We start from the raw sequence: 10691 nt of genomic DNA, 5'->3' as shown, positions 1-10691 counted from the left end.
AATTTCATGATCGTACAATGTTAATAATGAGATATATTAGCGAAATTTGTACGCTTAAATCTGCATTGCTCATAGCGTTTTGTGTCATTTAAGTACCTAAAGAGGAACTTTAGAATAATGCCATTGAATTGGTGAAACTCTACTGGTTGCTAATAAAATGTTTAGGGATCAGGTACAATACGCAAGCTACAATTTTAGGAAATTGGGATCGCAGTAGAAGCACATTAAAATTCCTAAAACAGTTCCAATATCTCGCGTACTTGGAAATGAGAAAGGTATATCAATATTAGTCAACATATAATAACTTGAAGCGACGACCACAGAGGGGTTGGTCTAGCATTGAAAAGCTGGAGAAACAACCTTGGAAACCAGGTTAGAATCCTAGCAGAGATGACACTAGATGAATTGTTCCATTTTACCCAAGTCTCGGATGGTAGAGTTACCTGATATTTGTGTTGGTGAAAAGTATAAGGTACTGGTTTAATTAATCGAGCAGCACATAAGCTGACATAGATATCATTATTATACAACAACAATTACGCCTCAGTCCCGTACAGTAACTTGAAGCAACAACTTGCATAATGATACCTGCAAAAAACTGGAATCGAGAGTAATGTTCAAAGCCTAAACTGAGATAGCCATAAACACACAATTGAGTGATAGAATTGCAAGTGATTGGAATCCATACGGATTTGATGCTTCACTCAGGAAGAAAACAAGCAGAACCACTAGCCTTTAAGTGCTGTTCGTCGTGATTAATTAACTTTTGTTCAGATTAATTAATTAGCAATCCGCTCCACAACTTCAAAGTTTGATCGGGGAGAGAAAGATTCAGAAAAACAAAAGTAGAAAACAAAAAGTGATACCTCGTCAAACAGATTTGGGAACCATGTTTGCCGTGCACCTCGTCAAACAAAAAGTGGTACCTCGTCAAAAAATCCATCATTTCCTTGATCTGTCAATCTAACTTAGCTTGAGCTCAAAGACACCTCAAAAATTGCTGAACTTTTATCTGCTGTGACTTCAGCTTTCTTTATGCAGTGCTTCAATCTCTGTGCAAAACTCATATGCTGGATCTTTTAGCTGATTTTGATGAGCATAAATATCATCACCAAGCAGGCTCATCGACAAAATTTTGCAAATATAAACTGCTGCAGTTATCAGCTATACTAAATAAAACTGTGGGCTGGAACCTTGTGTATTCCAGCATCTAACATTGCTTTTCTCAAGGCAGCAGCATGATCCCACCTCTCTGCCCCAGCATAAATGCTTGAGAGTTGCACGTATCGCCCAGAATGACTCGGTTGCGACTTAAGCAATAGTTGTGCTACTTCATTTCCCAGCTCAATGCCTCCATAAAGTCTACAAGCACCCATCAGCGCACCCAAGACAGTGGCATCAGCTTTAAAAGGCATCTTTTTTATAAAGTCATATGCTTCTTGCAGTAGCCCAGCTCTCCCTAAGAGATCAACAACACAACCATAATGTTCCATCTTAGGTACAAGTCCAAATTCATGCGACATTTTTTCAAACAATTTAAACCCCAAATCAACAAGCTTGGCACGCGCACAAGCTGATAGAACTGCCACGAATGTAATATCATTTGGTTGCAGCCCCCTTGCTCTCATCTTCTCATACATCATTAATGCCTGCTTCTCTCTACCATTCAAAGCTAGGGAAGAAATCATAGCATTCCAAGCACAAACCTGCTTGATAACCATTGCATCGAATACCTTTGAAGCATATACCATACAACCCATCTTCCCATAAAACGCAATCAACGCGGTCGTCATGAAGACACTCAACTCCTCATTCTTTACCATGTAAGCATGTACTTGCCTCCCTAAATATAACGCCACACTAACATCCAAAAACGTGAAAGAAGAAAGAACACTAACAAAAGTAGCCTCATTTGGCTTCATTAAACCACACTTCACATCCTCATGAATCATCATTCGCTGGAAAAACTTAACAGCAACTTCAGAGCACCCATTCTTCATGTACCCATGAATCATACTAGTCCATGAATAAACATCTCTGTAAGGCATGCGAGAAAACATCAAAAAACCCAAACCCATATCCCCATTTTTCCCACAGGCATCAAGCATCGCATTATAGGAAACAACGCATGGTTCAGGAATTTCATCAAACATCTTGTGCGCACTCCCGAGTTCACACGCGTGAGAATACAACCCAATAAAAGATGTACACACGTAGGGGTCACTCAACACCCCTCTTCTCAAGACTTGACAGTGAAGGGGTTTGCCTATATGGGAAGCCAAATGGGGCGGGAAAGATGATGCTGCTTTGATAAGGGAAGGGAAAGTATGGCTATTTGGTTGAGCTTGATGAAAAAGCATGTGTGTGAAAAGGATGAGAGTTGTTTGAGGCTGGGAAATGTTGAGGTAAGCTCTGATGAGAGTGTTATAAAGAAGTGTGTTGATCCATTGAGAGGTAAGGAGGAGACGGCCACTGGTTGTGAGAAGGGAATGTATTTGCTTGATTTGGTTTGAGTGTTTGATGAAATGCTGCAGAAGTTGGAGCATATGTTCTGGTTTCTTTGGGTTTGGCATTCCAACAGACTAATCATGTCAGAACCTAAGCTAATACGCAGTCAAAGACATTTTTCACCCAAAGATGCGTACTGTATACCACAAAACAAAAGAGAACAACCATGTTTTCACTGTCCTTCGATACTTCGGTTGCTATGTTGCAATGTTAATACTTTCTGGTTTAGTAATAGCCGCCACAAAACCAATTGACTCCATATTCTACTTCATTCGAAAAGATTCAACAGCATTCTCTTTACTGTCCTTGAATGTGTCCAACAGATAAATTGAGAAAAATGACAAAAATGAACAGGTAGGTTTGAAGTTGTCCAACCACCTCGAAGCAGTTTTAATTTTCCAAATTTGCTAAAAATAACAATTTTAATCTCTGCCAAATATTTAATAAACTCCAGTTGTTATATTCAACAAGAACTGTGAAAAATATAATTATTGAAACTCAGATTTGGAGGTACAATTGTTTCTCAATTTTTGCTGCTTTTTGTGATGACCCGCCACGTCACCTACCCGCCACGTCACCATGCCACATAGGCACCATTTGGCATACATTAAAACCATATGGAAGCTTGCACAGGAGGAAAGCTAGTATTTGTGAGAAGATTCTAGATAAGTATGGACATTTCCTTTGAAAACCCCTAGATGTCTATGGATTTGGTAGGAAAGTCTTTGGAATTTTCTAGGCTCGTAGAGAATTATAGAGAAAGTATTTATCTTGTAAATATTAAGGACTTGTGTAATAATTAATATTTATACTCTAACCCCAAGGAGACTAGTATATAAAGAGAGTCATCTATTTGTAATTCACCAAGAAAAACAATCGAGTTCTCTCTGATACAAAAGTTTTATTTGGCAATTCTCATGTGTTCTAACATTACCTTAGCAATCTTTAGTGTAGTAAGGCTGACCTTGGCATAGCAAGAACGTGAGCAAGTTGTGCAAAACCGCGAGCGAATTGTCAAGTGGCGCACGTGTAATTAGTCAAAGACTAAGGACGTGACATTTTGGTCTATTTTTAGTGTTGTTTACTATATATTTTTTTTGACTAATTCTGGTGTTTGGTGTGTTTTCTTTGTCCAATAACTACCTTTTTGGGTCAATTTCTGGTGTCAGGTACAGTTTTTGGTACTCTAATTCTTAGCTACCGTTTGGCCATAAAATTTGGGAGCTTTTTTTCAAATTTATTTTCAAACATATGTTTGTTTAAAGATTTTTACCATTTTTTGGGCATATTTTGAAAAGAAAATTTTCAAATCCCAAAAACAACTCTAGAGTAGTTTTTGAAGTTTTCTACTCACAAAACTTCAAATTCTTTTTAAGTAAAATGCATGTCCAAACATAATTTCAACTTTCAAAATTTATCTTTCATCTCATCTTCAAAAACTCATGTTTTCAACTTTCAACCAAATCTATGTCCAAAAGCTAGCTTAATTTGACAAGACTTTCCTAGCATTTTTTTTTGGTTAATTTTTTTATATTTTAGAGATTAATTTATACCTACTCCCGTCTCCCAAAGATAAAGATCATTTTTATTATTTTCTCTATAAATTACAATCTTTTTAAATGAAAAATCCTCAAGTATCTGTGTTGCCTAAGCACAAGTCTTCTAATGATTCGATTCTAGTTGCCTGGAGCAAAGTCAAAAATCTTGTTTATATGTAGGACATTTATATGATCGGTACTTGTTTATATGTGGAGCCATTTACCGAAATGTATTTGGTTGATCATATCAAGATACATGTTGTCTATATGCCAAGAAGGAACCAAAGCAATGTTGATTTTAGCTGAAGGAAGGAATCTGTAAAAGGGACATAACGATTAATATTCAAACGACAAAGTTGTTGATCTACTGACCAAGCAATAGGAAGCCGGCTAAGCATGTACCATCGGCTCTGAAGCTCAAATTTCGGACTTTTAAAATTAAATTTAACCTTACGGTCTTAGTTGGTAAAGGAGCAGAGTAAAGGGAAAAAGGCTTGATGTGTATCATTGATAAAGTGCACTTTAAATACAAGTGAATTGTGTATCAGTAAAAATAAATGAATCATATCAAAAATTAAAGTTGTAAGAATCAGAAAAATACAGTAAAGAAATCAAGAATAAAATATACTTATTTGGTAAATATTCTATCCTAATTTAGCTTCATTATGCCCCCACAAGTTAGGGGGTGGTGGAAGACCCCTAACTTGGACACAACAATGTTACATCTCGTACTTTAATATTAGGATGAGTTGTAGTAATCCATATGAGCATTCATGAGATTATAGAGGATTTGTGACTATGTTATTGTAAGACCCCGTAAGTTTAACAACCTTGATACCGTTATATACATTTGATATGGTATTTTGAGTGGAATATTTTTGTAAAAGAAGGTTTGAAAAATATGATTTTATATAGTTATTAATATTACTACTTTCAAAACATAGAATATGAGAAAGTTTATGAGATTTTCTTTATTGTAAAGATAGAAATTATTTTCTCACAAGAAAATAAGGTTATTTTTTACCATTTTAAGAATTAAGCGTACGAAAATTTGTACTCTTTATATGAGATTAGGAAAATTAGAAGTTGAAAAAATATATGTATTTTTACATGTATGTTTTAATAAAATAATAGTGTATGTATTGATTTTATATGGTACCGCATGACCATGATAGTAAGGTGTATAAGTTGTGTAAAAAATAAGTAGTATTTTAAATAATTTGGGATAATTTTTAATTATGTGAATAATTAATTAATTATAGGGATTAAGTGAGAATTTTGGATAAGTACTAGGGGACAACCTCCACGTGGGAGTATGAAATTTTGGCAGCAAATTAGTGACTCTTTACTTACCTTATTAGGTGGCAAAAGCTACACATATAGCATTTAAACTTCTTAGACGTGAAGATTTCATCAAGTGATTGTGGTTAGATGAAATCTATTCTAGACTTCTTTTTATTTTATTTCAATAGGTGTTCATTCCATTTCTCTGTGTATAAAGAATGAATCAAAAACGTTTAGCATCTCTTAATTAATAGCTAATTCCTTCATGTTGAGAATTCATGCCAACACCTTGAGGGTAATTCTTTTGAATGTGATCCAAGTCTAATTCTTCATCTACGACCTTCTCGAGCTCTTATGAGTAATTAAGGTATGTTAAGGCTAATCCTTCTTTCTTTTGGCATGATCCAAGTAACGTACGTAAACGTAATGTTATTTCATAAATAGTTCTACTCTTAGTAACTAAGAAGGTCTACGTTATTCATTCCTGTAAAAGGATATTCAAGCATGTCCAAGTATGTATATAGTTCCCTATTGATGTATTTTATAAAGATATTAATGTTTATAATATAGTGATACATGCATCTTCATTCATTTACCACCGTGCTACGGCCGGTTGGGCAGTCATGCATATTCATTTACCATCGTGCTACGACCGGTTGGGCAGACATGCATATTCATTTACCACCGTGCTACGACTGGTTGGGCAGTTACACATTTACCATCAGGCTACGGTCGGTCGGGCAGTCATGCATTTACCATCGGGATACGACCGGTCGGGCAATTACCACTGGTTGGGCAGTTATGTATCATTATTTACCACCGATTGGGCAATTATGCATTTATCACCGTGCTAAGGCCGGTCGGGCAGTTACCATTGATCAGTTTGGCAGTCATGCATCATACGATATGGATAATAGTCTCAAATATAAGCATTATATATATAAGTATGTTGCGTATGCATATACAGTGGCACTTCAGAGATTCATGTTGATTCTTATATCTCTTTAATTAATGTTGACTTATGGATATGTTTCAGTTCTGCCTTACATACTTAGTACATTATTCGTACTGACATCCTTTTGTTGGGGACGCTGCATTTATGCATGCATGTATAGATAATCAGTTGGACAAGCCCTCATAGTAGACGAGGTTAGCATTCAGCGAAGGATCGGTAAGACTCTACTTCATTCGGAGTGCAGCCGAGTTTATAAGTCATCGTGTCAGAGTTTTGTTACAGATTTATGGGTAGGTTAGTACCCTGTCCCATTTGATGTCAAATAATCTTAGAGGCTTTGTAGACAGAGGTTCATTTTGTACAGTATATCAGAGGCCTTGACGACCTATATGTATTCATGTTTTAAGAAAGATGGTTCATCGATACAATATTTTCCTATTTACAGTTGTATATTACGAGTTGTGGTCATATGGGCCCAAGATAGTTACAAAAGGTATGAGTTCAGCTAACTCAACCTATGTATGTTCTAGTTTTGGTCGAACGATCATGAGTTACAGAATGATTCGCTCAGGCCAGCACGACACCAGGTGCCAGCCACGCCTCCCCAGACTTGGGGCATGACAAAGTGGTATCAGAGCAAGTCGTGTCCTAGGGAGTCTATAAAGCCATGCCTAGTAGAGTCTCACTTATGGGTGTATTGCGAGCCACATTTATAATTGAGAGGCTATAGGGCATTTAGGAAATTTTACCATTCTTTTGTTTCCAGATCGTTCCATAGAGCTGAGTCGTAAGAAGTCAGTATGAAGCTTTCGCCAGATTTTGTATGCACCAGAGGTGCATGTATCACAGTAGAGCTTTAAGGTGTAATTTCCATCTATGTGTAAGGGAGGTTATGAAAGAAACAGAAGATACGATGCGAGATTGAAAAGTGAGTAAGGTAAAGGTGAAGAAAATACGAGATACTCAAGTACAAAAGATTGTGAATAGTTGAGACTTCAGATAGAGGTTGGATTTTAGTTTATTACACAGAGGAGACCCTAGCAAAAGTTTTGTAAATCTCTAAGAGTTAACATTCGAGGACGAATGTTTCTTAAGGGGTGGAGGATATTACATCCCGTACTTTGATATTAGGATGAGTCACAGTAAACCATATAAGCTTGAAGGGATTAAGACCATTCATGAGATTATAGAGGATTTGTGACTATGTTATTGTAAGACCCCGTAAGTTTAACAACCTTGATACCGTTATATACATTTGATATGGTATTTTGAGTGGAACATTTTTTATAAAAGAAGGTTTGAAAAATATGATTTTATATAGTTATTAATACTACTACTTTCGAATATGCTTTAAACTATACACAGAATATGAGAAAGTTTATGAGATTTTCTTTATTGTAAAGATAGAAGTTATTTTCTCACAAGAAAAGAAGGTTATCTTTTACCATTTTAAGAATTAAGCGTACGCAAATTTATACTCTATATATGAGATTAGAAAAATTAGAAGTTGAGAAAATATATGTATTTTTACATGTATGTTTTAATAAAATAATAGTGTATGTATTGATTTTATATGGTACCACATGACCATGATAGTAAGGTGTATAAGGTGTGTTAAAAATAAGTAGTATTTCAAGTAATTTGGGATAATTCTTAATTATGTAAATAATTGCTTAATTGTAGGGATTAAGTGAGAATTTTGGATAAGTATTAGGGGACAACCTCCACGTGGGAGTATGGAATTTTGGCATCAAATTAGTGACTCTTTGCTTATCTTATTAGGTGGCAAAAGCTACACATATTTACACTTCTTAGATGTGAAGATTTCATCAAGTGATTGTGATTAGATGAAATCTATTCTAGACTTCTTTTTATTTTATTTCAATAAGTGTTCATTCTATTTCTCCAACAACTAGTAACGGCAATGAACTTGTGTATAAAGAATGAATTAAAAACGTGTAGCATCTCTTTAGTTAATGGCTAATTCCTTCATGTTGAGAATTCATGCCAACACTTTGAGGATAATTCTTTTGAATGTGATCCAAGTCTAATTCTTCATCTACGACCTTCTCGAGCTTTTATGAGCAATTAAAGTACGTTAAGACTAATCCTTCTTTCTTTTGGCATGATCCAAGTAACGAAACATAAACGTAATGTTATTTCATAAATGGTTTTACTCTTAGTAACTAAGAAGGTCTACATTTTTCAGTCCTGTAAAAAGATATTCAAGCATGTTCAAGTATGTATCTAGTTCCCTATTGAGGTACTTTATAAGGATGTTAATGTTTTATAATATAGTGATACATGTATCTTCATTCATTTACCACCGTACTACGGTCGGTTGGGCAGACATGTATATTCATTTAACACTGTGCTACGGTTGGTTGGGCAGTTATATATTTACCACCAGACCACGGTCGGTCGGGCAGCCATGCATTTACCATTGGACTATGGTCGTTCGGGCAGTCATGCATTTACCACCGGGCTACGGCCGGTCGGGCAGTTACCACCGATCAGTTGGGCAGTCATGTATCATACGATATGGATAATAGTCTCAAAGAGAAGCATTATATATATAAGTATGCTAAGTATGTATATACGGTGGCACTTCAGAGATTCAGGTTCATTCTTATATCTCTTTAATTAATGTTGACTCATGGATATATTTCAGTTCTGCCTTACATACTCAGTACATTATTCGTACCGACGTCCTTTTGTTGGGGACACTGCATTTATGCCTGCAGGTATAGATAATCAGTTAGATGAGCCCTCATAGTAGACGAGGTTAGCATTCAGCGAAGGATCGGTAAGACTCCACTTCATTCAGAGTACAGTCGGGTCTACAAGTCATCGTGTCAGAGTTTTGTTACATATTTATGGGTAGGCCGGTACCCTATCCCATTTGATGTCAAATAATCTTAGAGACTTTGTAGACAGAGGTTTATTTTATACAGTGTGTCAGAGGTCTTGACGACCCATATGTATTCATGTTTTAAGAAAGATGGTTCATTGATACAATATTTTCCTACTTACAGTTGTACATTATGAGTTGTGGCCATGTGGGCCCAAGATAATTACAAAAGAAATGAGCTCAGCTAACTCGATCTATGTATGTTCTAGTTTTGATCGAATGATCATGAGTTACAGAGTAGTTCGCTCGGGCCCGCACGACACTAGGTGCCAACCACGCCTCCCCAGATTTGGGACATGACAAACACATTGGGTTTGTGCTTTGGATAAGGGCTTTGTAAGTGGATCGACAAGCTGGTCAATAGAGTGAACATGAACTACGCGGAGTTGTTGACGCTGAACTTGATCTCTAACAAAATGAAAATCAATGGCTATGTGTTTCATTCGACTGTGGAAAATTGGAATTTGGCACAAGTAGGTGGTGTCAATTTTGTCACAGTGGATAGTTGGTGTATTTTCAATAGAATTATGAAGCTCTTTAAATAGATTGGTGAGCCAATTTGTCTCAGCAGCAACATGAGCAATAACACGATACTCAGCCTCAGTTGAAGATCGCGCGACTGTTCTCTGTTTCTTTGACGACCAACTGATGGATGTTGAAACAAGATAGATAACATAAGCAGAAGTAAATGTATGATCATCTTGGTCACCTGCCCAATCGGCATCGGCATAGACATGGAGGGCAATAGTCGAGTCAAGGCGAAAAAAAAGTTTGTGATGGATAGTTGATTTGAGATATTGAAGGAGGCGCTTCACTGCTTTCCAGTGTGTATGAGATGGTTGATGCATTAATTGGGAGAGCTTATTAACAGCAAAACTTATGTCGGGTCTAGTAAATGCAAGGTACTGGAGTTTGCCAATTGCACTTCGATAGTGTAATGCATCTGTAGAAGAGGATCCATCATTCAAATCGAAATGAACTTATGGAGGATAAAGGTGTAGAGACACCATGACATTCCTGCATAGAGAAATCCTGCAAGACATCCATTATGTACTTGGTCTGAGAAAGAAATAAGCCATCCGGGTGAGGAATTGCTTCAACGCCTAAGAAAGAGTGTGTGTGTGTGTGGGGGGGGTGTAGGGGGCCAAGATCTTTGAGAAAGAAACGGTTGGAGAGTGCCCCCTTAATATTGTTAATGGCCTGCAAATTATTTTATGTAAGAACAATGTCGTCTACGTAGACGAGCAAGAAAATAATAGTGTCCTGAGCATGTAAGATGAATAAAGAGTGGTCAGAATGAGCCTTGCAAAAACCAACAGAGATAAGAAAATTTGTAAGCTCAGTGTACCAAGCACGGGGTGCCTGCTTTAGGCCATAAATGGCCTTGTTCAATCTGCAAACATAATTCGGGTAATTGGGATTCTCAAAACCTTTAGGTTATTTCATGAAGACTTACTTTGTCAGTGTACCTTGTAAAAAGGCATTGTTTATATCT

The 10691-nt window shown here is 36.6% G+C and overlaps 1 protein-coding gene and 1 long non-coding RNA gene across 2 annotated transcripts; one reads left to right on the top strand and one right to left on the bottom strand.

Moving 5' to 3' along the window:
• Positions 1 to 226: 226 nt before the first annotated feature.
• LOC107805665 (putative pentatricopeptide repeat-containing protein At1g10330) lies at positions 227 to 2921 on the bottom strand. Its single transcript, XM_016629738.2, has 2 exons — positions 867 to 2921; positions 227 to 598 (listed from the first exon to the last, which is right to left on the bottom strand). Exon 1 carries the CDS (start codon positions 2571 to 2573, stop codon positions 1170 to 1172), a length of 1404 nt encoding a protein of 467 aa, XP_016485224.1. The 5' UTR covers positions 2574 to 2921; the 3' UTR covers positions 227 to 598; positions 867 to 1169.
• Positions 2922 to 5478: 2557 nt separating this feature from the next.
• Positions 5479 to 10268, top strand: LOC142164378 (uncharacterized). Its single transcript, XR_012695154.1, has 3 exons — positions 5479 to 5697; positions 8678 to 8906; positions 9030 to 10268. It is a non-coding gene; the product is annotated as an uncharacterized LOC142164378 (long non-coding RNA).
• Positions 10269 to 10691: the final 423 nt, after the last annotated feature.

Source organism: Nicotiana tabacum, chromosome 9 (genome assembly GCF_000715075.1).
Source record: "Nicotiana tabacum cultivar K326 chromosome 9, ASM71507v2, whole genome shotgun sequence".
Lineage (NCBI taxonomy): Eukaryota > Viridiplantae > Streptophyta > Magnoliopsida > Solanales > Solanaceae > Nicotiana > Nicotiana tabacum.
Note: the sequence above shows the minus strand (reverse complement) of the source record. Positions and strands in the feature narration are given on the sequence as shown.